Here is a 26,583-nt window from a genome sequence, read left to right as displayed (position 1 = left end):
GAGAGAAAGCAGAGTGGAAAACGGAAATAAAATGGCGTTTATAAATCAGGATTTAAAGGCGCAGAGCAAAGGCACTATTTCACTGTGAGATTAATTTCCTTGGGCGCAATTACGTTTTTGGCCAACTGATGGTAGTGTTGGCAAAGGGGACAGATTTAGTCAAGTGGATCAGTATGCTTTACATTGTATTATATTCATGTCAAAGGCATATAACACTCACTTTGTCAGACTTAAGAACAAATTGGACTTACGAACGTGCTTCCAGAATGGAACTTATTTATAAGTCGGGGACTACCTGTATAACCCTATAATACATTTAAGTTATAGAACAGAGGATGATAACTCAGGGTGGGATTTTTATTGGTGGGAAAAATGTAAATGTATCCGGTAAATGGTCTATTTTTTTTTTTAGTTTGTCCTACATCAGAAGGCCAGTGTAAATCTTTCTGTAGACAGTTAAGGCTGTTTAAATGTTTAAGGTAGTGAGTTGTGTGCGCTATAATTACTGATTTGCTCCTGTTTCAGGTGGTACGTTCTGCAGTGACCAGTGGAGCAGGAAGCACCACGTCTGGTGTGGTGTCTGGTAGTTTAGGCTCTCGAGAGATTAATTACATTCTGCGAGTGCTAGGACCAGCGGCATGCAGGAACCCAGAAGTTTTCACAGAAACCGCCAATAACTGTGTCCGCATCGCTCTCCCAGCTCCCAGAGGTGCTGGAACAGGTATAAAACTTTTTCCCCTCACAACTTAAACATAAACGTCCTTTTACTTAACAAATGAAAGCAAAAATCTTGGGCCGATTGGTTATGCCAGTTCTTTATGCTTGTTTGCCTTTTTTTTTGTGGCAATGCAAAAGCCTCAAAAAGCTGTATATGTGTGAATAACCTTTGCTCTTTTGCTTATCTGTTGTTTTTGTATTTATATTTTTTTTATTATTATTATTTATTAATCTGCCTCCCGCCCTTTGTCGTAGCTTCAGATGATGAATTTGAGAACTTCAGAATTAAAGGCCCTAATGCCGTTCAGTTGGTGAAGACTACACCCCTGAAGCTGTCTCCACTTCCACAAATCCCAGAAACAATTAAAGAAGTCATCTATGACATGCTTAATGCCTTGGCAGCATACCATGCACCTGAGGAAGGTAATATCAAGCAAAGTCATTGTTACAAACCTGTGATTTAGTTACATATTACAGCATTCAGAATGTTGCTTTTTTTTTTTTTTTTTTTTTTTGGTTTTTCCAATTCACCGTAATTACTTCTGTTTGTAGCAGAGAAAGGAGAAGAACGCCTGGTGACAGTTCCAGGCAGTCAGGACCTCTGTCAGATCCTACAGGACGTCGGGGACGATGTTTACCAACAGTACAGACTCACACGGCAGGGGAGCGACTTCGACTCTCAGTCCGCATTCCACATAAATGTAAGTCTACATACGAGAATGGAAATTTCGCTCATTAGTAGACAAAGAACTGCTTATTTTATTAATCCCCTTATTTATAAAGTTGTGTGAAGTAGTAAGGCATATAAAATAGGTTAATAGAACCGATATTTTTTTTTTAAATGATGTTGCAGAGTAGTTGTGCAAAGTTGTTTAAATTGATTAAAAAAAAAAAAAACTTTGTTCCCCAACTCTCTTTGTTGTTGGCTGTGAATGATGATGCTGCAAATAAGTGACATTCTTTTCTTTCTTTTTTTTCCCCCTGTTTATTTTCCAGACTCAGGTATTTGCTGCAGATGGTGCGGTTGCAGAGTCCTCCCAGTCTGGAACACCTCAGGGAGAGGGTAAAAAAAATAAATTAATTCCCATATGCATTTTATAAGCCACTGTGATGCACCTCTGAGTTAAATCCAAGTTTAAAATAGTGTCCATTCAGTGCCCTCTGTTTTTATTTATTTATATTTTTGACTTTCCTGTCTTTTTCTTTTTTGCCACCCTCAATCTTTTCACTAGCCTCAACTCCTGAGGAGATGCGAGAGGAGAAAAAAGAGCAGGAAGGAGACAGAGGAGGCTCGTCGGAAGAAAGCAGGGCAGCTAAGGCCAAGGCCAGCAAACCTCTGATGCCCACCTCCACTATTCTGCGGCTCCTAGCTGAGCTGGTGCGCTCGTACGTGGGCATCGCCACACTCATCGCCACTTACAACTACACTGCTGGCCAGTCTGAGCTTATTAAAGAGGTGGGTGGAAAGAGGCAGAGCTGCATGAACTAGTGTTTACTCTTCAATTGAATACTAATTGCATGTGTTTGCTTAAACCAAGTGTTTTTTTGTTTTGTTTTTTCTACTTGAAAACACTCAGGGTTTTTTTTTTTTTTTTTTTTACTTTAATTAAATTAATGATTGTGTCTCTGCTTGCAGGACTGTAGTGTGCTGGCCTTTGTGTTGGATCATCTGCTCCCACACACACAGAACTCTGAGGATAAGGACACCCCTGCCCTTGCACGCCTCTTCCTGGCCAGCCTTGCAGCAGCAGGAACTGGCACAGAGGCCCAGGTGACGCTGGTCAACGAGGTGAAGGCTGCACTGAGCCGAGCTTTGGCAATGACTGAGGGCACGGAGAAACACACTCGGTTAGTGCAGCTAGTTTTAATAATATTTATCAAACGCCGTTAATCATCAAACTTATTTTACAACTATAACAGTTAATTTCAAAAGGTGTTTTTGCATAGATGCAGCAGATGCTTGGAATTTATTTTGTTTTGATTATTAATGCTGACTCTGTATTCATAAATGTAGATTTACAGTGCTGAATATGCATAGCTATTAATCACATTTTTATTCTAAGCTGTTTGTTTTAAATGTTGAGTAATCAATCATGTATTTGTGTGTGAGAATGTGTTTGATTACTAAGCTGGAAATTTATTTAGAAGCTGAAGAAATGCTGCTAAACTCAAACTAAGCATAATTCTGTAAGATACAAGGTTAAGGTCCTGTGCAGAATTCTTCCAGAAAGTTTGTTCAGCGTTCTTGGTTTCCTGTAGCTTAATTTTTAATTTTGTAATTTTTTTTTAAACCCCCTCCCCGTCCTCTCTGCAGGCTTCAAGCAGTGATGTGCATCATCAGCACCATTATGGAGTCATGCCCCTCCACCTCCAGTTTTTACAGCACAGCCACTGCCAAGACGCAGCACAACGGCATGAACAACATCATCCGTCTCTTCCTGAAGAAAGGCCTGGTTAACGACCTTGCCCGAGTGCCTCACAGCCTTGACCTATCTAGGTGCTTCCTCTCTCACACACACTTGTTGGTGTACCTGACTGCTGTGTAGTCTAGTTTATATGTTTATGGTCATGATTTGGGTATGTCTCAGTCAGGAAATAGTGTAAAACCAATTTTTTTTTTTTTGTCTCTTTGATTTCAGTCCCAACATGGCGAACACAGTCAATGCTGCCCTCAAACCATTAGAGACACTCTCACGCATCGTCAACCAACCCAGTAGCCTGTTCGGAGGTAAGGGAGGCTCCAGCAAGAGCAAGACAGAACATGACACTGTGGGCACGACCAGGGACAGCAACAGCAATACACAGGATCAAGGTAACTGCATTGTATAACCATTTCTGTAGTCGAAAGTATTATCGCAAAAGTATAATTGTCTCCATTTAGGACTACTACTAGCAGACCTGGTAGATTTTAGACATTGCGGTGGCTGTTGAATCAAGGAGAGCTGGCTGTAAAGGAAGTGTGTGTAATGGTTTTAAAGTTTTTTTTATTTTATTATATTATTATTATGGTTTGTCTCCAGGAGAAGCAGGTGAGGCAGAGCCAGTTGAAAATAGCCACCGAGGCCAGGCTACAGATGGGGATCTGATGGATGGAGAGGCAGAAGGGGACACCGTGGTCATCGCAGGCCAGCCTGAGGTGCTCAGCACCCAGGCCATGCAAGTACGTTCATCGTCATTGTCCGACTTTGATTCATTACGACAGCAGTTGGTGATTTAAAGTATCTCTCTCTTGCAGGTGGAGAATGAACTGGTAGATTTGATAGATGAACTGTTAGAAAGGGATGCAGGAACTGTAAATAGTACCATCATCGGTAAGCTCTTCAGATATTAAACTTGAGTAAAATTGAGTGTAGACAGACCGTTTCCATTAAACAGGATTTTGCAATCTGTTTTTAAGTCGGTCGCTCTGGAGACGAAGAATCTCAGGAAGATGTGCTGATGGATGAAGCTCCTTCAAACATGAGTCAAGCTTCCACTTTGCAGGCAAACAGAGAAGGTAGGACATGTTTTTGCCAAAGTGCAATCAATATACTTGGCTCAGAGTGTGTTTTTTATGCTTTTGACCAAGTAAGAGAGAGAAATGAAATCTGTACTTGGATTTTATTCTTATTTTTATTGGGGGTTTTTTAATGGTATATTATTGAAAAGACCTATTGCACAGTGATATTTTAACTGATTTGTTTGTAAGTCAAATCTGATCATAAATCAATAAAATATCTGCGCATAGGAATAATTTGGGCCTTTTTATTCTCTAGTTTTTGTAAAAAGGAAAACAAACAACTGATCACAATAAGAGAGTTTCTGCTTTTCTTGACACTTCTGTAGAGGCAAATATTGTTAGATCTTTTTCCCTGTTTTCTTCCCTACTTCTCTCCTTTAGACTCCATGAACATCCTGGAGCCAGAGGATGAGGAGCACACTCAGGAAGAAGACTCAAGTGGCAGTAATGAGGATGAGGATAGCCAGGATGAGGAAGAAGAGGAAGAGGAGGAGGAGGAAGAAGAAGATCCGGTACGAGTTCAGAAGAAATCAAAGAGCCTGGTTTTATTTGCTCTTGTAAATTTTTCTTTGCAGTTTCCTCCTTGTCTTTTTCTTTCTCTCAATATCTTTTGCTTTTCTTTACTTTAAATATGATCAGGACGACGAAGAGGGAGATGAAGATGATGACGATGAAGGCTCGGAAATGGAATTAGACGAGGACTTTCCCGATATCAATGCTGCCCCTCATATAAGATTTGAGAGATTTGATAGAGATGATGACCTCATCATAGAGTTTGACAACATGTTCTCCAATTCTGGTAAATAGTTTTAGTGTTTTAAAATTCTGGGTTTGTTTTTGTTTTTTTTTTGGAAGGGAAGAAAATTTCTTAATCCTCCCCTAATGTGTAAAATGTGGGGTCCTCTCTGTCTCTCTTTCCCAGCTGACATCCCTCCCTCCCCAGGAAACATCCCTAGTTCGCATCCTCTGATGGTGCGCCACGCTGACCATGGCTCCCTCACTTTGAGTGGAACGAGTACCAGTAGCCGCTTGACTCAGGGCATGGGCCGCAGCCAGCGTACTCTCCGCCAGCTTACCGCAAACACGGGTCACACAATCCATGTGCACTATCCAGGAAACCGCCAACCCAACCCTCCACTCATTCTGCAGAGGTAAGCCAGGCTTCTGTTGCCATGGCAAACTGTCAAAATACGGAGAAGTAAATGATGTAGGGAGAAGTGAATTAAATCTGTGCACATTTCTGTGGAAAACTGTCAAAGAAGAAACCAATTGGAAGAAACCTGCTGTTTATTGGAAAATAATCTTTTATCTTAATTATATTACATCAATTTCAATAATTACACTGACAATTTGTATGTTTAACCATTAGTAGTGTATGTTTAACCAGCAGTGTATGTTGTGGAATATCAAGGTGTTTACTCACACCGCAAACTGCTTTTAATGTTATCACGATTTAGTAATCCATATAATCAAACGATAATTGTTTTGAGAATTTTACATTTGATCAGTAAGTGATAAGATTTCTCTAAAAACAAATAATACATCATAAACACAGCCGGTATGACCATTAATATTAATTTTATGCAGTATTTTATCAGCTGCACAGTGTTCTGAATGAACCTCTGATCGTTGTATTGCAGGTTGTTAGGTCCCAGTGCAGCAGCAGACATCCTGCAGCTGTCGAGCTCTTTGCCTCTTCAGTCCCGCGGACGTGCTCGCCTGTTGGTCGGCAACGAGGATGTGCATATCATCGCCCGCTCTGATGACGAGCTTCTCGATGATTTCTTTCATGAGCAGAGTAGTGCTGGTGGCCAGGCCGGTGAGTCAGAGCAGGATTGTGTAACCAAATCTAATAAATCGGTCCAACTAAATTTATTAATTTACTTTTTTTTCTTTCTTCTTCTTTAGGCACACTTTCAAGTATCCCTACAGCCTTAACTAGATGGACAGATGAATGTAAAGTGCTGGATGCTGAAAGCATGCACGATTGTGTTGCAGGTATGAAGCCTCAACAGGTTTTTTTCTGTAAGGCATTTTTAAGAGATTTTAGTTTCAAGGCATATTAATGAATAATAATTTGTACAGCAATCAAGTTCACTTAAAAGCAGCTGTGGCATTGCACTCAAAGTGCAGGAAAGTCCTACTTTTGTCATTATTTGCTTGGATTTCTCATGATTCATGCAATAGCTTAATATTAAATGTTTAGATTTAATTGTAACCGCAATGTGTAAAAATAAACACAATGTAAATTTTTTTAATCGAATCATGCATCCCTATTCTCATGTATAAAAAAAGGTTTTTCTGCTTAACTCTGAAAAAACTTAAACCTTATTAATCCTTTCTGAACCAGTGGTGAAGGTCCCCATCTTGCAACATCTGGAGAGCCTGCGTGACGAGGAGCTGGAGGAGCGCAGGGAAAAAAGAAGACGGCAGCTGGCTGAAGAAGAAGAGGCCAAGCAGAATGAAAGGAGCACTTCGGCTGGAGATGAGAGCAGGGAACAAACACTGCAGGTTTGGAAAAGGGCATGGAGGACATGGGTAACAGCCAGGGGATTGCTGGCACAGACAGAATGTGACTCGCACTAATAAAGTAGATCAATAATTAATCTGAGTGAAAGCAAGTGAGTTTCAGCCAAACTAAGAATTCTTCTCATATGCTTTATTATAATTTAGGGCTGAAACGATTCCTCGAGTAACTCGGGTAATTCGATTACAAAAAATGATCAAGGTAAAATCTTCTGCCTTGAAGCTTCATTTAATTAATTTTAAAAGCTTATGTTTGCGTTTTTCCGCAACTATTTGTTTGGCGTGACAGCGCGCTTCCGGATGCAAGCCATCACTAAACACCAGGGCTGCAAAATGAAAAGTGTTATTTGATAAAATGCCCCCCCCCAATATATAATATTAAATAATATATAATTAATATTATATATTAATGATATAATATATTTAATAAAATATTTTATTTTATTAAATATATTATATCATTATTATTATTATCAAATATGTTATTACTATTGTAATTAACTCTAGGCAAATTCATATTATTTCACAAATTAAAAAATTTATTATTATTATCAAATATATTATATAATTATTATTATTATTATCAAATATGTTATTACTATTATAATTAACCCTGTGACAAATTAATACACGAAAATTAAGACACGTAATACAAATTCTTATACGTTTATTTTGTGGCACATTTATTTTTTACACTAAATATTGTTTATGTTGAAAAATTACACGAAACAATTTTTATCATAAAATAAGCAATATAAAAATATACATGTTGTATATGAAAAAATATATAATTTATATAAATTTTCCCTATACAACATGTCTTTTATTTATATATATATATATATATATATATATATATATATATATATATATTGCTTATTTTATAATTAAATTTGTTTGGTGCAATTTGTAAACCATAAACCTATAAATTTATGTTCTAATATAATATTTGATAGAGATTATGTGGAGGGGCAATTTGTGTGCCTTAGTTTCTTTAAAACTTAGTTATTTGAAATACCTTTTTTCAGTTTTTGCATCTGGGAAAAGGCTTTAAAATAAGAATGTATGGCACTGTAACACACTTAATTAATTTCAGTCAACTTTAAGCTATTCCTTGTATTATGAATAATGACTGTTTATTTTTGATAAAATGCTGTATGCATTTAAAAAATAAAAGTAGATTTTTTTCTAAAAAGAAAACCAATTAATCTTTGTTTCTCTTATATATTTTACATTGCTGTTTAATTAAGAAAAATTACATTTTATCCGATTAATCAATTAAATTATTGGTAGAATACTTAATTACTAAAATATATTTAATAGCTATAGCCCTATTATTATTATTATTATTATTATTATTATTATTATTATATAGAGGTCTGAGTTTTTGTCTCTGTGCCTTCCAGGGTACTACGATAGGAACTGTAAACGGAACAACAGAAAACTCAGCAGGTACTCTAATTACTTTTAAAGTCACGTTTCTGACATTTGTGTATATATTTTGTAATGTATGAGGGTTTTGATTTTATAACAGTGTTGTGTAGATCCATACATAGATTTTAAACTGTCATAACTGCTGCATCCTGGCTAAATCAGCAACAAAGTTGGACCAGCGTGCTGGGGCTTTCTGCGTGCTGTGGGATGAGGTAGTAGTTTGTATAGTTTTAGGATCACACCAGATCTGGGAGATAACTATACAGCCTACTGTCTTTCCCACGGCAGTCGCTTGTCGACACGGTAAACCCGCCACATGGCCCGTCTCTGCTCACAAACTGTAATTTGTTTAATGGTTTCGATTGATCCACTTTCTATATTTAATTGCTTGATGTCATCATTTGTTTAATATATGGTTTTAAAGCAGGTCTGTCTGGCTGCGCTGTGGTGAGGTAGTAAGTTGTGTTGTTGGGGATCAGGATAGCGCAGCCCTCGAAGGAGATAACTATACAACTTACTGCCTTCCTTATCGCAGCCCCTGAGCCGCGTTTAGCAACACATGATGCATCTAATTTAACTGAAACTTGGCTTTTTATGAGTGTTCCACTTATTTTATACCATATGTCCCAAATAGCAGAAGGAGAGCAAGCATCCTCATGTCTGGATCCACCCCGCTCTTCTGAGGGTTTCCTCACAGCCCCCCCTTCAGGAGAAGTCACCCCCACTGCCCCGCACGAACAGGCTTTAGTTTCATTAGAGGCGGCTATCAATCAGCAAGTACATCAGCCAATTGCAGAGCTCCTGCTGGCTGACTCGCGTGCTGATTCCCTCGTGGGGCTGGCGGGCACCGTACCTCAGCTTTCAGCCCCTGATAGGCCGAACTGTGAAGCAGAAGCCTCTCAGATGGAAATGTCACCTGCCTCCACTGGTGGTGAAAGAGGAGGAGCAACCTTGGACACAGTTAGAGAAGGTGGGTCAAGTATCAAACTTGTATGGTGCGGGTTTTTAAAAAAATTTTTTAAAGGGTATTTTAGACTGTACTCAGGTCAATTTACAAACGGGACCAAAACCCAAACTCGCATGTACAAACCATTTTTGTGAAGAATACTTTGTGCTGATATTTTGGGGGGTGTACGGTTGATCACAGTTAAATGTAAAGATTCCTGGAAAACACAGCTGTCTGTAATGGTGCATAATTAATATTTCTTTCGTCACTTAACTAAGTCTTTTCTTATCCTTTAGTGTCTTTGAGCCCAGATATAGCAGAAAGTTCCGAACCTGTGCCAGTGGTATCGCAGCTAGAGGGATCGCCTATGGATACAAGCAGTCCCGCCTCTGCAACACAGGAGGAACCCGCCCCCAGCTCTGCACAGCCTAATCACATGTCTCAAGAATTGTCAGGAAGTGGTGAAAGTGGGATCACTGACAGGCAAACAGATGCAGATACAGGGTAAGCAACCTTTTTAAACTTGGATTTGAGTTCTTGGTAAGAACTCAGTCTATGTTTTGTCCTGTTGTGGTTAATCTGAAATCTTCTCAATTACCCTAGTTCAACTTCTGTGTCCTCTCCGGGCGAGACCATGCCTCGGAGTGACAGTGCTGATAGCCAGTCCCAGGCCATCCAAGAAGAGCCCCTTCCATCTACCAGCAATGTGGAGGATGATCCACTTGCAGGTGTGTGTGTGTATTTTAAATAATCAGGATCACAATGTTTATTAGGTTCCATCTCATTCACCTTTAACATTTCGGTGCTTAGGGATCAATCTGCCAGAAGGCGTAGACCCCTCATTTTTAGCTGCTTTGCCTGAGGACATCCGTCGAGAGGTGCTGCAAAATCAACTGGGTATCAGACCGCCCTCTCGCCCCTCTGTATCCTCTTCCATATCCTCCTCAGCAACCGCTGTACTGGGAGGAGGCCCTGGGGTGACCGAAGTCAGCCGTGAATTTCTGGCTGCATTGCCGCTTGCCATCCAGGAGGAGGTGAGAGACACAATGAGCAGATTTTACTTTAAAAAAAAAAAACTTGAGCATCAAACTATTAAAGATACAGTGGGGCAAAAAAGTATTTAGTCAGCCACCAATTGTGCAAGTTCTCCCACTTAAAAAATGAGAAAGGGCCTGTAATTTTCATCATAGGTATACCTCAACTATGAGAGACAAAATAAGAAGAAAAAAAAATCATATTGCAGGGTTTTTTTTTTGTTTGTTTTTTACTTTATTTTTTCATAAACTTCAACACAACAACAAACAAACAAACACTCCTTCATTGGTACAAACATAAATATTTTTTCCAAAGTATAACACAAAAAGTGAAAAATAAATTGAATGGATTTCAGCCTGGTCAACTGGTTACAAAATAAGCAAATAATTGTAATATTGTAGGATTTTTAAAGAATTTATTTGCAAATTATGGTGCAAAATAAGTATTTGGTCAATAACAAATTTCATCTCAATCTTTTTTTTGTATACACTTTGTTGGCAATGACAGGGGTCAAATGTTTTCTGTAAGTCTTCACAAGGTTTTCACACACTGTTGCTGGTAGTTTGGCCCATTCCTCCATGCAGATCTCCTCTAGAGCAGTGATGTTTTGGGGCTGTCGCTGGGCAACACAGACTTTCAACTCCCTCCAAAGATTTTCAGTGGGGTTGAGATCTGGAGACTGGCTAGTCCACTCCAGCACCTTGAAATGCTTCTTACGAAGCCACTCCTTCGTTGCCCAGGCGGTGTGTTTGGGATCATTGTCATGCTGAAAGACCCAGCCACGTTTCATCTTCAACGCCCTTGCTGAGGGAAAGAGGTTTTCACTCAAAATCTCACGATACATGGCCCCAGTCATTCTTTCCGAAGTTCGAACACAAAGTTCTATTTTGGTTTCATCTGGTCATATGACATTCTTCCAGTCCTCTTCTGGATCATCCAAATGCTCTCTAGCAAACTTCAGATGGGCCTGGACATGTTGTTCTGGCTTAAGCAGGGGGACACGTCTGGCACTGCAGGATTTGAGTCCCTGGCGGTGCAGTGTGTTACTGATGGTAGCCTTTGTTACTTTCATCCCAGCTCTCTGCAGGTCATTCACTAGGTCCCCCTGTGTGCTCACAGTTCTTGTGATCTTTTTGACCCCACGGGGTGAGATCTTGCATTGAGCCCCAGATCAAGGGAGATTATCAGTCGTCTTGTATGTCTTTCATTTTCTAATAATTGCTCCCACAGTTGATTTCTCCACACCAAGCTGCTTACCCACTGCAGGTACTTTAGTCTTCCCAGCCTGGTGCAGGTCTACAATTTCGTTTCTGGTGTCCTTTGACAACTCTTTGGTCTTGCCCATAGTGCAGTTCGGCCACTGTTTGAGGTTGTGGACAGGTGTCTTTTATACTGATAATTGCCATTAATTCAGGTGACGAGTGGAGGACAGAGGAGCTTCTTAAAGAAGTTATGGGTCTGTGAGAGCCAGAAGTCTTGCTTGTTTGTAGGTGACAAAATACTTATTTTATCGAGGTATTTACCAATAAATTCTTAAAAATCCTACAGTGTGATTTTTTTTTTTTTTTTTTTTTTTTTTTTTCTTTTTCTTATTTTGTCTCTCATAGTTGAGGTATACCTATGATGAAAATTACAGGCCTCTCATATCTTTTAAAGTAGGAGAACTTGCATAATTGGTAGCTAAATAAATACTTTTTTGCCGAACTGTACATTTGCCAAGCAATTAATACTAGTGTTCTATTTGGTCAAAATGTTTTGCATAAGCTAGAGACTGACTGCTCTTTTTGTATGATCAGGTTTTGGCTCAGCAGAGGGCAGAGCAACAGCGTCGCGATCAATCCCAACAGCCCCCTCAGGGAGACCAGCCCCTGGACCCAGTCACGTTTATCCAGACACTGCCGTCTGAGCTGCGCCGCTCTGTTTTGGAGGACATGGAGGACAGCGTGCTGGCCGTCATGCCCCCAGACATTGCGGCCGAGGCTGCAGCGCTGCGCCGGGAGCAGGAAGCTCGTCAGAGGCAACTGATGCATGAGCGATTGTTCGGCCACAGCTCCTCCTCTGCCCTCTCAGCCATTCTGCGCTCACCTGCATTCACGAGCCGTTTAGGTGGGAACCGTGGCGTGCAGTACACCCGCCTGGCTGTGCAGAGAGGTGGGACATTCCAGATGGGTGGCAGCTCCAACCACAATCGGTAGGCGAAGTGCTTAAGGGCAGAGGGAATTTTGTCGTTTTGAATAAGTTTCACCTGTTTACTAACATGTGCAACTTTTCCTTGCAGCCCATCTAGCTCCAACGTGGATTCCCTGTTGCGCCTCAGAGGTCGTCTACTTTTGGACCACGAGGCACTGTCATGCCTCCTTGTGCTTCTGTTTGTGGACGAGCCCAAGCTGAACACCAGTAGGCTGCACCGTGTGCTCAGGAACCTGTGCTACCACTCGCAGACGCGCGGCTGGGTCATCCGCAGCCTGCTTTCCATCCTACAGCGCAGCAGTGAGAGCGAGCTCTGTCTGGAGACGGCGCGGCTTGACGAGGCTCGAGGCAAACGCGCACAAGGTCAGGGGACATCCGGTGGCAGTAAGGGCTCCTCTTCCTCAACCTCTGTGTCTTCGTCCTCTCTGGAGCTGTTAAACCGAGTGGAGTCGCGCAGCTCCAGCCAGCTCTCGTGGCTCTCGGTGTCCATGGATGCGGCGCTGGGCTGCAGGACCAACATCTTCCAGATCCAGCGGGCTTCAGGCCGGAAGCATGCAGACAGACATTCGGCAGGTGGAGCTATGGGCTCAGCGGGCCTGGGCGGTGGCGTTTCAGGAACCGGGGCAGGAGTCAGCTGCTCAGGAGGTGGAGGTTCTACAGTGCACATACACCCACAAGCTGCCCCTGTTGTCTGTCGACATGTACTGGATACCCTTATTCAACTGGCCAAGGTGATACTTTTTATATATATTTTTTGGTTTAATTTAATTTGTAGTAGTAAATTTTTCCGTTTGACATATAAATATCTAAGTAACTACATGTCCTAATAATAAAATAAATTAAAGATTTATTCATCACAATTCCAACAGCATATTCAAACGAATATAGATTTAACTTATTTTACAAAGCTTCACAAATGTTTAATATGCGCCAATTTGTGACATGGATATCAAACGAAGATTGAAAAATGCTAGACCAATTTCCATTTGTAGTTTATTATATCTTTTTATGTAAAAATTTTTTTTTATATATAATAATAATAATAATAATAATAATATTGTTGGTGTGATGATTCATAACATAATTAATTTTTCCTCTTCTGTGCAGGTATTCCCCAGCCACTTCACACAGCAGCGCTGCAAGGATCCTCAGTCGTCCTCTTCCTCCTCTGAGTTGGACTCTCGCCTGTGTAGTAGTTCTGTCTCCACAGCGAGTGTAGGCTGCAGATCAGGTGGCGGTAGCCAGACAAATATCTCTGGTACACCAAACACCCCTTCCTCTACCCACAACTCCCTCAGCTACTGTACAGGCACCCCACAGTCTTTGGGCATCTCCACCGATTTCTGGGACCTACTAGTCAAGCTGGATAACATGAATGTGAGTCGTAAAGGCAAGGCTTCCATGAAGACCGTGCCTCTGGGGGCGTCCGGCGAGGCCGAGGGAGCTCAGTTGAGCTTGGAGGCGTCTCCACTCGGCCAACTGATGAACATGCTGTCTCACCCCGTCATCCGCCGCAGCTCCCTGCTCACTGAGAAACTCCTGCGGCTGCTCTCGCTTATCTCGATCGCTCTGCCTGACAACAAGGCCACCGAGGTGCCAGCTGGACACCCCGTGCCCCAGGCTGCCGTTTCTGCAGCTCCCACGGCTCAGGCCGCTGCCGCATCAGTCGGTACGGCAGCTGGCCAGGGAGCAGCAGCAGCAGCAGCAGTAGTAGCAGTTACAGTGCCTGCATCTCAACCAGCCCCTATTGCTACTGCAGCAACAACCACAGCTACGGGCACCACAGCTGGTACGGGGGCTCTAGATGCCAATGTTTAACCAGTAAAATTGTATATGTTCTAAAAGCTTGAACGTGATTTGTTTATTTTGCATATTAAGTTACTAAAGAATTGTTCTTCACAAAGATTCCCACTTATACTGCCTCACTTACAACAAAGATTTATTGCATTTTTATTTTATTACAGTATTTCACATAATTCAAAAGCTTGCCAAGGTATGTTTTTGCCAAAAAGAGATCTGGTAGCCAAGGTGAAAGAATGAATATAATTTATTTTTTCTGTTTTTTTTTTTTTTTCGATGCAGGCAAACAAAAAGCAAGCGGGAGCATCACCGAGCCTGATACCAAGTTGGCATCCACTGGATTAACAGAGAAACAACTGCAACTCTCTGTGGAGGTTTGTGACACAATGCACACATACACACACTGACCTTCACATCTAACTTAATAGCTTTTATTCTGCCCCAGCAACGGCACTGTAATTAGGAGACCCTTGTGTGTGTTTGTTTTTTTACACCAGGTTCTAACATCCCACTCGTGTTCAGAGGAGGGTTTGGAGGACGCTGCCAACATCCTTCTGCAGCTGTCCAGAGGGGATGGCCAGACCCGAGACACTGTGCTCAAACTGCTGCTCAGCGGGGCGCGCCACCTTGGCTGCACGCTCTGCAAACAAATCGGTTAGCACAACAATACGCTATCCATTTATTTATTTATTTATTTATTGTTTTTAAGTTGTTATAGAGCATACGCTTAAAAGTGACCACTTACATGTTTTCATGTGCTCAGGCACTTTACTTGCGGAGTTACGAGAGTATAACCTGGAGCAACAGAAGAGAGCACGGGCTGATGCCCAGTCTCCAGAGGCGGCTCATGAAGATCCCTCCCTTACTGCTCGCCTCAAGGGCAAGATGACTAGCAGGTGAGCCTTCTGTTCATTTATTTCCCCCACACAGAGGCCATACACAAAGCATTTATCTTTAAAAAAAAAAAAAAAAAGTTTGTGAAACAGAGCAATGTTATAATGTTAGCTTGACACCGCATTCTCTGGCTGGCTTGCAGGTTCGACGGATCAGAGAGTGTGGTGATCGTGGCTGCTCAGAAGCGCACGCTCGGTGGTCGGGAGCTACAGCTGCCCTGCATGAGCTCACTTACCTCCAAGACCTCCACGCAGAAATTCTTTCTGCGAGTGCTACAGGTGATCATACAGCTGAGGGAGGACACACGGCGCGCCAATAAGAAGGCCAAGCAGACTGGAAGACTGAGTGAGTGAAAATAAACTGTGAAAGCAAACTGATTCGATGACTACATGATAAACATTTTTATTTGGATCTTTCAGTTGAAATCGAGATCGATTTCATGAATCGACTTTCAGTTGAACCAAGAACCTGAAAGTTAAGGGGATTTAATGCCAGTGCAAAAACATATAGATTAAGTCTGCTCTGTGGTTGCAGGTTCCAGTAATCTAAGCTCTACCAGTAGTATTCAGGCTGCGGTTCGCCAACTGGAGGCCGAAGCGGACGCCATTATTCAGATGGTGAGAGAGGGGCAACGGGCACGCCGCCTCCAGCAGGCTGCCCCGCCCTCTTCGTCGTCGTCCTCCTCCTCCGCTGTTGCTGCTGCTGCTGCTGCTTCTGGATCATCTGTGGCGGCTGGTCATGTCCCCAGCACTGCTGCAAGCAACAACCCGCCCGCCGGCTCAGCCAGCTCTGCCACGGTTAGCATGGCCCGCATTTCCAGCAGGCACACTGCTACTTACTTACACTTACTTACCATGTAAACGTAACACCTTCATTAATACTTAAGGATTGAGAAAGAACCGATTGGGCTTATTTTTTTAAGAAAACATTTAGGGTCAGAAATAAAAATAAAACTTTGTCTTGTTTGATAAGACGTTAATAATCAGTCATGGAGATGTTTAATACAACTAGTTAAATACTAAGATTAAATGTTTACTATAAAATTCTTTAAATTTATTTGGGCCATTGAGATTTTTATTCCTAATCATTCCTCCCATAGAACACATTTATTAAAATTAAAAATTCATTCTGTTCAAGATATTGTTTATAGGCTTGTTATGGAATTAAGGTTTGGCTTAATTTAATTGGCTCGTTTAATTCACATGACCTGTCAAACAGGATGATATAAAAAAATTATAATAAATATAGTAACTCTGACAATGATGGGTTGTGATTTTCACCACTGTAAGAACATTTTTTTAAAATCGTGGACTTCCTGGCTATGCTTCACGGACCCCACTTTGAGAACCGCTTCTATACACCTACAAGTATTCTGTATGGTTCGTACGCCAGACTGATGTTTCCTACCACATTTCTCAGTGTGTTGACATTTATGCCTCCAATTTGGTTTAACTGCACACGACTCTTTAGTCTGTTCCACACGTTATTATTAAACTTTCACTGCATTGTACATGCAGTAGCAAACTGACAGCCTGATGTTTGTGTACTTGTTATGGCTTTTGTGGTGTTATGAATTTTGAATGTGCTTTTAGCTTTTTACTCGTGTGTGTGTTGATTTTGGCTGGCTGCTATGGCTGAGTGCTTTGGCCCCTGCCCCAGCACCTCTCCTGATCGTCTCCCTTTAATGCATGGTGCTCTTAAAGAGGATGTAGACTGCTGTTAACATAAAATCCATCAGTGTTTTTTTATTAAACATGCTATTTGTAGCTGTTTGTGTGGAATCTCATCTTGTTTCATGTTTTTATTTTTTTCCCCTCCCCCTTTCTTTGGTGTAGTCGGAAATGCATTCAGCAGCAGAGCCGCCAGCAGCACAGAGGGATGAGTCTCCAATGGATGTGGATCAGCCCTCACCTCTGGAGCAGGACCAGGCCCCCTCTGGTCAGTTTTTGCTGGGTATTTTAAATACAGGTAGCCCTTGATATACAAACGTTTGAGGGGGCTGCAGGAGATGGAAGGAAAAAAAAGGCTTTGACGGTTTCAGAGGATCAGTCTGGGAGCATGGTGATAGAAAATGGTTGTCCAGTAAAGCTGTCCTGTTGGTGAATAATCCTAATTTTGGAAATTTCTTAACAAAACGCAGTTCACAGTCCAACACAGCTCTGAGACAAAGTGGTGCTGGGATTTCCCTCTCGATTTAACGGCGCAGAAACAACACTGATATCTCAGTGTGTGAGATTTATTTCCTTAGGCGCAGTTACTGTTTTTGGGTGTGGGAAAAGCAGACAGGGATAATTAGTCAATTGGATTGGTGTTCTTTATACACCTTTGTCACGAATATAAAATGTAAAGACTCACTTTGTCAGACTTGAGAACAAATCGGACTCACAAACCTGCTCCCGGAACAGAACCTGTTCATAAGTTGGGGACTACCTGTGTAACCATGTTTGTTGTGTTCTTATAAAGCCAACGTCTTTAGAATTCATTTATTAGAATTCTACAGATTAGATGTTTGATTATGTATAAAAATTTAACTAGAGTTTGCACGTTCAGGCGAAGACACCAGTAGTCAGCAGGAACAGGAGGAGCGTCTACCAGATTTGCCCCTGCTAAGCGAGCAGCTCTTATTGGATGAGCTTTGGGACATGCTGGGCGAGTGTCTTAAAGAGCTGGAGGAGTCGCATGATCAGCATGCTGTTCTGGGTAATCGCAAACCACTGCTCACGCCTTAACGATTAAAACGATAAAAGCCGATTTAAATTCACACTGTGGTCCTGTTTTTAAAGTCTTGCAGCCAGCAGTGGAGGCCTTCTTTCTGGTGCATGCTACAGAGCGAGAGAGTAAACCACCCGTGCGGGATACCCGAGAGAGCCAGCTGTCCCACATCAAAGACGAGCCACCTCCACTCTCACCCGCCCCACTTACCCCTGCCACCCCATCCTCACTCGACCCCTTCTTCTCCCGAGAGCCCTCCTCAATGCACATCTCCTCCAACTTGCCCCCAGACACCCAAAAGTTTCTTCGTTTTGCCGGTAAGTTCAACACTAATACGTCGCAACGGTATCACACAAGTTTCCCCCAAATGTCCTGTGGAGTAATCATACAGTGTCTGTCACGAGAGCAATCAGTAATGAACATTAGTTTTTAGAAAACGTTGTAGAACATACAGGTCTGCTCTTTCTGGTTAATTTTCGCAATTTCTTTTATATATTTGTTTGATAAGGATGTTTTCCCCCTCTTCATTGTTTTTTTGTTTAGTGTTAATTTTGTCAGCTATTTTTAGTTTTAGTCCCAGGATAAATCTCTTTTTTTTTTTTTTTTTTTTTGTCATACTTGGTCAGTATTATCCTATTTTTGTCTAGTCAAAAAAATGTCTGACCACATTTTAGTCTAGTTTTAGTCAGAGGAGCCCTTAAGTATTTTAGTCTAGTTTTAGTAAATAAAAAACTTCACATTTTAGCAACAAAACTTATAGCTAAAGCAATAACCCTATCATGAATCCAGTCTAACCAAAACCTTTTTTCCCCTCACAAAATAATTGTCTTAACATTTAGAAAGTTTTTTTTTTTAATTTGATGTCATGATTAAAGATGAATGAAATTGTAACATTCCGTCACTGCAGCGCACTGTCCTCTGGGAAATACTGCTGCTCACACCATCATGAATGAATCGTATCGCAGCGGATTGTGACTAAAATAAAGACAATTGTTTTAGTAGTTTATTTTTAAAACCACATTGTAGTCTTGTCTTTTTTCATCAACAATATTGCATGCTGATTTTGTCACTGTTCAATTGATATCCACGACGTCTTGTCTTAGTCATAGGAAAAGGCTCGTCAACAAATATTTTTTGTCATTTTTTTTTTTGTTAACAAAAAAAGTTTTGTTAACTTTTGGTTAATAATTAATAATACTTACTGTTTATTGAATAAGTCATATTTATAATCTTTTTGTTTCTTCCGGAAATAGAGACCCACAGAACGGTGCTTAACCAGATCCTGCGGCAGTCCACTACACACCTAGCTGACGGCCCTTTTGCTGTCCTCGTGGACTACATTCGCATTCTTGACTTTGATGTCAAGCGCAAGTAAGTCACACACGCACTGCCTTTGTTGTTTTTGTATTAAACACCTCTGGGCTTTGGGATAATGTGTGTGTTCGTGCCTCAGGTATTTCCGTCAGGAACTGGAACGCCTGGACGAGGGTCTGAGGAAGGAGGACATGGCTGTCCATGTAAGGCGAGATCATGTCTTTGAGGACTCCTACAGAGAGCTGCACCGCAAGAGCCCAGAGGACATGAAGAACAGACTGTGGGTGTTTTAATAGGGAGTTGCTCTATCAAACTGCAAACTATACTACTTACTCATTTTTAGGAAAAAAAATCATTGTTGGTATTATTGCAGTGCTTTTTTCCCACAGCAAAATAAATGTTTTAACTCTGTTACTCACGCTCATGTCTTTGTACTCTTTCAGGTACATCGTGTTTGAAGGGGAAGAGGGCCAGGATGCTGGAGGTCTGTTGAGAGAGTGGTACATGATCATTTCCAGAGAAATGTTTAACCCCATGTATGCTCTGTTCCGCACGTCACCTGGAGACCGGGTCACCTACACCATCAACCCATCCTCTCACTGCAATCCCAACCATCTCAGCTATTTCAAGTTCGTCGGGCGGGTGGTGGCCAAAGCTGTGTACGATAACAGACTACTGGAGTGCTACTTCACACGCAGCTTCTACAAACACATCCTGGGAAAGAGTGTTAGGTATATATATATACTGTTTTCACTTATTTCACAAAATACAAACTTTTACTGTTTAACTAAACGTATAGAACTATTCTTGGGTGGCTGATTCTGATTATATATTTAAAGTAGTTAAATCATGGCAAGTTCTGTTGTATTTATTTTTCTAAATTACATATTTTAGGACGTTCCATTGTGACGCGACTGAAAAACTGTTGTTTTTCTCTAGGTACACTGACATGGAGAGTGAGGATTATCCTTTCTTCCAAGGCCTGGTCTACCTACTAGAGAATGACGTGTCCACACTGGGCTATGAGCTGACATTCAGCACTGAGGTACTGATTATCACATCCGTTGACCAGTGGTGTTTAAACATAAATATGTATATATATATATATATATATATATATATATATATATATATATGTATATATATATGTATATATATATGTATATATATATGTATATATATATATATATATATATGTAGAAACACTACTGATCAGGTAGACGAAAGCATTAATTTCCCTTCTTTTACAGGTCCAGGAGTTTGGGGTGTGTGAGGTGAGGGATCTAAAACCCAATGGGGCCAACATCCTGGTGACTGAAGAGAACAAGAAGGAGTATGTGCACCTGGTCTGCCAGATGAAGATGACCGGTGAGCTTTGAATCTGCAATCCAAGTGTCAACAAATTCTGTAAGATTTCATCGAATCAGGAAGTGTCGTCTGTGTACAAAATGTTGTCTTTTGTCTCATATCTGCAGGTGCGATTCGTAAACAGCTGGCAGCCTTTCTGGAGGGCTTCTATGAGATCATCCCCAAGAGGCTCATCTCCATCTTCACAGAGCAGGAGCTGGAGCTGCTCATCTCAGGCCTACCAACCATCGACATTGATGATCTTAAGGCCAATACAGAGTACCACAAGTACCAGTCCAGCTCTATCCAAGTAGGTCTACACAATGGGTTTAAAATTCAACCATTTGTCGGTAGTACAGCTGCCAATTCCGTTTAAAGGTGCAGGTTTTAATTACATTAATATTTAGTCGTTTATTGTGTGTGTATATATACAGTCATGTGAAAAAATTAGGACACCCTTTGAAAGCATGTGGTTTTTTGTAACATTTTTAATAAATGGTTATTTCATCTCCGTTTCAACAATACAGATAGATTAAAGTAATCCAACTAAACAAAGAAAACTGAAGAAAAGTCTTTTCAAGATCTTCTGTAAATGTCATTCTACAAAAATGCCTATTCTAACTGAGGAAAAAGATAGGACACCCTTGCCCCTAATAGCGAGTGTTACCTCCTTTGGCTGAAATAACTGCAGTGAGACGGTTCTTGTAGCCATCTACCAGTCTTCGACATCGGTCTGAGGAAATTTTACCCCACTCCTCAATGCAGAACTTTTTCAGCTGTGAGATGTTTGAGGGGTTTCTTGCGCGTACAGCCCTTTTCAAGTCACCCCACAGCATCTCAATGGGATTCAAATCTGGACTTTGACTTGGCCATTCCAGGACTCTCCATTTCTTCTTTTTCAGCCAATCTTTGGTTGATTTACTAGTATGTTTTGGGTCATTGTCATGTTGCATGGTCCAGTTCCGCTTCAGCTTTAATTTTCTAACTGATGGTCTCACATGTTCTTCAAGCACCTTCTGATACACAGTAGAATTCATCGTGGATTCTATGATGGTGAGCTGACCAGGTCCTGCTGCAGCAAAGCAGCCCCAAACCATGACACTTCCACCTCCATGCTTCACAGTTGGTATGAGGTTCTTTTCTTAGAATGCTGTGTTTGGTTTACGCCAAACATGTCCTCTGCTGTTGTGTCCAAATAATTCAATTTTGGACTCATCTGTCCAAAGAACATTATTCCAGAAGTCCTGGTCTTTGTCAACTTTATCTCTGGCAAATGTCAGTCTGGCCTCGATGTTTCTCTTGGAAAGCAAAGGTTTCCTCCTTGCACACCTCCCATGCAAGTTAAACTTGTACAGTCTCTTTCTGATTGTAGAGGCATGTACTTCTACATCAACAGTAGTCAGAGCCTGCTGTAGTTCTCGAGATGACACTTTAGGGTTTTTGGAGACCTCTTTTAGCATCTTGCGGTCTGCTCTTGGGGTGAACTTGCTGGGGCGACCAGTCCTGGGCATGTTGGCAGTTGTTTTGAAAGCCCTCCACTTGTAGACTATCTTCCGGACAGTGGAATGGCTGATTTCAAAATCTTTTGAGATCTTTTTAAATCCCTTCCCAGACTCATAGGCTGCTACAATCTTTTTTCTGAAGTCCTCTGACAGCTCTTTTGTTCTCACCATGGTGCTCACTCTCACTTCAACAGTCAGGAGCACACCAAACTAAATGTCTGAGGTTTAAATAGGGCAAGCCTCATTCAACATGCAGAGTAACGATCTACTAATTATGTGCACCTGGTGTGATATACCTGTGTGAGATCTGAGCCAATTTAAGAGGGAATACATGTGAGGGTGTCCTATCTTTTTCCTCAGTTAGAATAGGCATTTTTGTAGAATGACATTTACAGAAGATCTTGAAAAGACTTTTCTTCAGTTTTCTTTGTTTAGTTGGATTACTTTAATCTCTCTGTATTGTTGAAACGGAGATGAAATAACCATTTATTAAAAATGTTACAAAAAACCACATGCTTTCAAAGGGTGTCCTAATTTTTTCACATGACTGTATATATATTCAGGAATGTTAGTGTATTGATGGGTCTGTACTGTTATAGACTGTGAAAGCCCTTTTTCATTTCCAGCTGGTAAGAGCACATGCATAAAGCAAGACATAAAATGAGATTTAATGCACTGGGAAAAAAAAGAAACCGCTCCAATAAATCTGCTAAGTTAAGATGAATATGAGCTGGAACACAAAAGTGTGCAGGGGCTTCTCCAGTTTCATTGTTTTGCTATGTATGCTGGGGTGATGCAATTTACTTCTCAGCTGACGACTTCTAAGGCAAACGTAGAATTAAATTATAATGCACTCTATCCTGTGTCGTGGTTTTTAGTGTTTTTTTTTTTTTTTGGTTGTTTTTTTTGTTTTTTCCCCCAAACTGTTTTCTTTCTTAGCTTAGATGCAAGTTTATGTCGCATTCTGAAAGTAATCTCTTGTCTCTGCGTTTGCAGATCCAGTGGTTCTGGCGTGCACTGCGTTCCTTTGACCAAGCAGACCGTGCCAAGTTCCTGCAGTTTGTCACGGGCACGTCCAAAGTGCCTCTGCAGGGCTTCGCTGCACTGGAGGGCATGAACGGCATCCAGAAGTTTCAGATTCACCGCGATGACCGCTCCACTGACCGCCTTCCCTCTGCACACACTTGGTAAGCTTTAAAAAATAATAATACTTATAATTTACCCATACAGACCCTTAATATGAATACGCATGTAAAGCTGATGTTATCAAATACCTTTATTGTAATACCTCTCTATCTCCCTTTAGCTTTAACCAGCTGGATCTTCCAGCCTACGAGAGCTACGAGAAGTTGAGACACATGCTGCTGCTGGCCATTCAGGAATGCTCAGAGGGCTTCGGACTGGCCTAAGGACTTTCCTCAATCCACACGCGCGCACACACCCGACACTGATTTAAAACTCACATAATGTTAACTTATGACACAAACATATTCACACTATCGTAGAGACGGCCAAGACCTACTTCTTTCTAATCCATGTAAAAGGACAACTGAGCGAGTGAGCAAGACTGTCATTATGACATTGCCTACTACACACAAAGCCTCTCATTGACACACAGAACTGTATTTTTGGTATATTTGTGTGTCTCCCATCCAAGTTAAAATGCCGACCTAAGAGACGGTGTTGGAAGATCTACGTGGACTAATACAAAGACGTTTTCCCATTTAGTTTGTTTTCTCTGTTTAAAAAAAAAAAAAAAAAAAAAGGTTTGGGAGTTTATGTTTAATCATTTTTGTTTCTCTCTGGCTGTTAAAACAAGAAGGTTGCTTGTGTGTGTGAAAAGGATGGTTATAAAATTTTGGGGTATAATGGAAAAGATTGATTGTCCTCTGTTGCTAATGTGTGACCTCACTAGCTTTGAAAATGGGGAGCTGGGGGGCGGGAGGGGGCGGGGTGGAGTTTAGAGTTTTGATGCAAAACTTGCAAAAACGCAGGAACTTTTCAAAAGGTAACATTTTTAGGCATCTTTTGTGGTATTTTCGGGAAGGAACACAGAGATTAGTGAAAGTGAAGGACTGATGAGAAGAACCATGAGTCTTCTGCCGTGGTTATAAGACTGCTGAGACAGCAGCTAAACAGAGAATAAATTGCTACGTAAATAAATGCATAAAATGGATATCATTGTGTCTACTAAAAGTGTTTTAACCAATAAGTTTGAACTTTGCACCACATATGTTACACTTTACAGTACGAGCATACTCAATAAAGTCTTTTGTACAGCACTTTTAACAACACACATTGTCCAGCAACAGCTGATCTGGATTTAGATACTCACTGAATGAACCAGAGAGAAACATTGAGAGGAACTAGTCTGTGTCTAAAAGGAAGCCTTCTGCTTTTGGGCCATACCATTTGGGTAACTGAAACATCAAACCAGGAAGGATGTTTGTCTTTAAATATTTCCTCTTTGAGTGAGCTGTCTCGTATACCTTCATGGTTAAAGCTAGATAATTTTAATTTCAGGTGGGTTTAGACATTCAGTGGAAATACTTTTTATACACCAAGTTTCTTGATATAAATGTGTGACAGGAGAATGGTTGGTGACCCATTAGTATCCCTGCCCTGTGTGTTGCTGATGATCCAGATGTGACAATGTCAGAAAGGTCCAGTACACTTTACACACTTAAGCACAGCAGCTCTTAGTCATTTTTGAAATGAAAAATCCCCATTTTCTGATTATTAAGGAAATTTTGCTAATTGATTCATTACCCCACCACCTACTCTCATAGTCTGATTTCATCCTTTGTGCTATTTTTTTTCACTTGGATGTGTGTGGTTTCATGGCCTGTTTTGAACAGTATGTCTTAGCCATCTTTAATCAACGTTTAGGAGCGGTTAGGATGGTTCATCAGTCGCCTTCCACCACCTTGTTTCTCTTCAATACTAACTTGTCACAAGCAGCATGGTTTCACTAAGCCTGGTTGCTGGCTCTGAGTTTCTTACTATATTCAAGGTGAAAGAGAGAGAGCGCATTTATTGAAGCTTGGCATAAATATATTTCCCTGAGTAATATCATTTAGAGTTAAGATTTATTGGAAAGCTAAATTTATCTGGATGCCTTTGTGCCGTAACAGCATGTTCATCTTCTCTCTAGCTCATATCACTTTCTTTGGCCTCCCTCTGAGTTCAGATTGATGGCTTTTATTTATTCAGGGAAAGAAAAATTTAATGTTTTCCTCTCATCAAGGTGCATTTACACCTTTTTGGTGTGTTTTTAAATTTAGTGATCCGATATCATTTCAGTTTTGCCATGCCTTAATGTCAGACTTTAAGCCTTCTGTTGACATTTTGCTCGCATTGGAAATGATCTCTACCCTTTTTGAGAATAACATAAGAATCAGTCCACCATTCTTCCCATGTGAACATAACATTAGAGCTAGACTAATCGAGAGCTAGTGAGGTAATCATTAAATGATAGCTCCACCTTGGATATCTTTCTTTATACTTAATTTAAGGGTTTTAACCCTTAATTTAAGGGTTAAAAAAGAGAGAGATCCATTTAATGATTCAGTCCAGAGAGTGAAAGTGGTGCTTTAATCATTTAATCTGTCCAGCAATGTCACCTCACCTGTACCATTTGCTCAAACAAATCAGCTTCCAAAGCTTCAACGTTCATGCTAATACCAGCGCCAAATGATTATCTAGTCAAGCCAAGTTTTAGGTTAAAGCCCGGTGAATATTCCTGCATTAACACATCTGTGTTGTGATGCGGAGACAGGCTAGAGTGCAGTGCTCTTATGAACAACCCATGTTTTGATGAGACATGGCGCATTGCAATTGGAACTTTGAGGCCAGTATTTGCGGTCTCTCTTACTGCTGTATTGGATTTTCCATTGACGACATGAGAAAATCACTAAACACACAAACGACAAAAAAAGAAATATTGCAACATAAACGTGTTTATGAGGACGTTTTAAATAATGACCGTACAAGCTCAGCTCCAGGTAGTGATCACAGCTTTTCAGATGCCACACGCGTGCTGCACCTGCCTTCAGTGGGATGTTTAGGATTTGCATCTTTAATAGCGTATTATTTCTGTTAGGAAGCATGGTGTAGATGCTTTACATCAAACCTGAAGAATTCAAATCTTGTTTTTAAGATGCTATCTAGATCAGAACAAATATTATTTACAAAATGTCAGACATAACAGTTATCATTAACATTAAAAGCACCTACGGTAGGTTTTGGGTTTCATGTGTGCCCATGTTCTAGCCCCTTGAGGCATGGCTCTGCAGGCCCTCTCGGGGTGTGGCCCCTGGACGTTGGCAGCAGATCCTTTTGGTGGTGTGGATTGCAGGTTTGGGCCTCCACGGTTTGGCTTGTTTGTCTGGTGCATCACATGGCCACTCATTCGGGATGCGGATTTGGGATGTTCTTAAGCTCTTTGCCTGCAGGGTTGCCTTTGTTCCTTATGGGCATGGGTGAGCCTTGGTTGTCCATGATCCTGTCACTAGTAGTAATGGGTCGTTTAATGATCCCAGCACAGATCAAAGCATCGCAAAACCTCCACAGATTATGTGCAGTAAACAGAAATGAGTAGTTACCTTTAAATCTTTAGTCCGAGTTCTTTTGTCACGTGACTCCCATAGACGCTATGAAGTGCGGTA

General features: G+C 41.1%; 1 protein-coding gene across 10 annotated transcripts in view; it reads left to right on the top strand.

Annotated features, from left to right (window-relative positions):
• Positions 1-24,092, top strand: part of huwe1 (HECT, UBA and WWE domain containing E3 ubiquitin protein ligase 1) — a 57,989-nt gene extending 33,897 nt beyond the window's left edge. For 6 of the 10 annotated variants that reach the window (XM_053482301.1, XM_053482310.1, XM_053482307.1 and 3 more), the window contains exons 42-82: positions 526-721; positions 973-1,140; positions 1,270-1,418; positions 1,714-1,780; positions 1,950-2,173; positions 2,354-2,565; positions 3,032-3,214; positions 3,357-3,529; positions 3,738-3,877; positions 3,953-4,028; positions 4,115-4,213; positions 4,598-4,728; positions 4,856-5,015; positions 5,139-5,367; positions 5,857-6,035; positions 6,125-6,214; positions 6,567-6,727; positions 8,149-8,194; positions 8,811-9,146; positions 9,419-9,626; positions 9,726-9,850; positions 9,933-10,156; positions 11,954-12,348; positions 12,436-13,078; positions 13,455-14,136; positions 14,430-14,521; positions 14,645-14,801; positions 14,911-15,043; positions 15,184-15,386; positions 15,576-15,838; positions 16,877-16,979; positions 17,592-17,741; positions 17,825-18,070; positions 19,007-19,124; positions 19,207-19,347; positions 19,511-19,798; positions 20,007-20,112; positions 20,318-20,435; positions 20,543-20,724; positions 22,913-23,103; positions 23,223-24,092. In XM_053482301.1, coding sequence (XP_053338276.1) covers positions 526-721; positions 973-1,140; positions 1,270-1,418; positions 1,714-1,780; positions 1,950-2,173; positions 2,354-2,565; positions 3,032-3,214; positions 3,357-3,529; positions 3,738-3,877; positions 3,953-4,028; positions 4,115-4,213; positions 4,598-4,728; positions 4,856-5,015; positions 5,139-5,367; positions 5,857-6,035; positions 6,125-6,214; positions 6,567-6,727; positions 8,149-8,194; positions 8,811-9,146; positions 9,419-9,626; positions 9,726-9,850; positions 9,933-10,156; positions 11,954-12,348; positions 12,436-13,078; positions 13,455-14,136; positions 14,430-14,521; positions 14,645-14,801; positions 14,911-15,043; positions 15,184-15,386; positions 15,576-15,838; positions 16,877-16,979; positions 17,592-17,741; positions 17,825-18,070; positions 19,007-19,124; positions 19,207-19,347; positions 19,511-19,798; positions 20,007-20,112; positions 20,318-20,435; positions 20,543-20,724; positions 22,913-23,103; positions 23,223-23,325 — 7,890 coding nt within the window. In that variant the 3' untranslated portion in view covers positions 23,326-24,092. The remainder of the gene's footprint in view (positions 1-525; positions 722-972; positions 1,141-1,269; positions 1,419-1,713; positions 1,781-1,949; positions 2,174-2,353; positions 2,566-3,031; positions 3,215-3,356; positions 3,530-3,737; positions 3,878-3,952; positions 4,029-4,114; positions 4,214-4,597; positions 4,729-4,855; positions 5,016-5,138; positions 5,368-5,856; positions 6,036-6,124; positions 6,215-6,566; positions 6,728-8,148; positions 8,195-8,810; positions 9,147-9,418; positions 9,627-9,725; positions 9,851-9,932; positions 10,157-11,953; positions 12,349-12,435; positions 13,079-13,454; positions 14,137-14,429; positions 14,522-14,644; positions 14,802-14,910; positions 15,044-15,183; positions 15,387-15,575; positions 15,839-16,876; positions 16,980-17,591; positions 17,742-17,824; positions 18,071-19,006; positions 19,125-19,206; positions 19,348-19,510; positions 19,799-20,006; positions 20,113-20,317; positions 20,436-20,542; positions 20,725-22,912; positions 23,104-23,222) is intronic. The other 4 variants (XM_053482306.1, XM_053482304.1, XM_053482309.1 and 1 more) reach the window with 4 other exon arrangements.
• Positions 24,093-26,583: the final 2,491 nt, after the last annotated feature.

This window comes from Clarias gariepinus, chromosome 22 (assembly GCF_024256425.1).
Source record: "Clarias gariepinus isolate MV-2021 ecotype Netherlands chromosome 22, CGAR_prim_01v2, whole genome shotgun sequence".
Lineage (NCBI taxonomy): Eukaryota > Metazoa > Chordata > Actinopteri > Siluriformes > Clariidae > Clarias > Clarias gariepinus.
The sequence above is the reverse complement of the archived record's forward strand: the minus strand, read 5'-3'. Positions and strand labels throughout refer to the sequence as shown.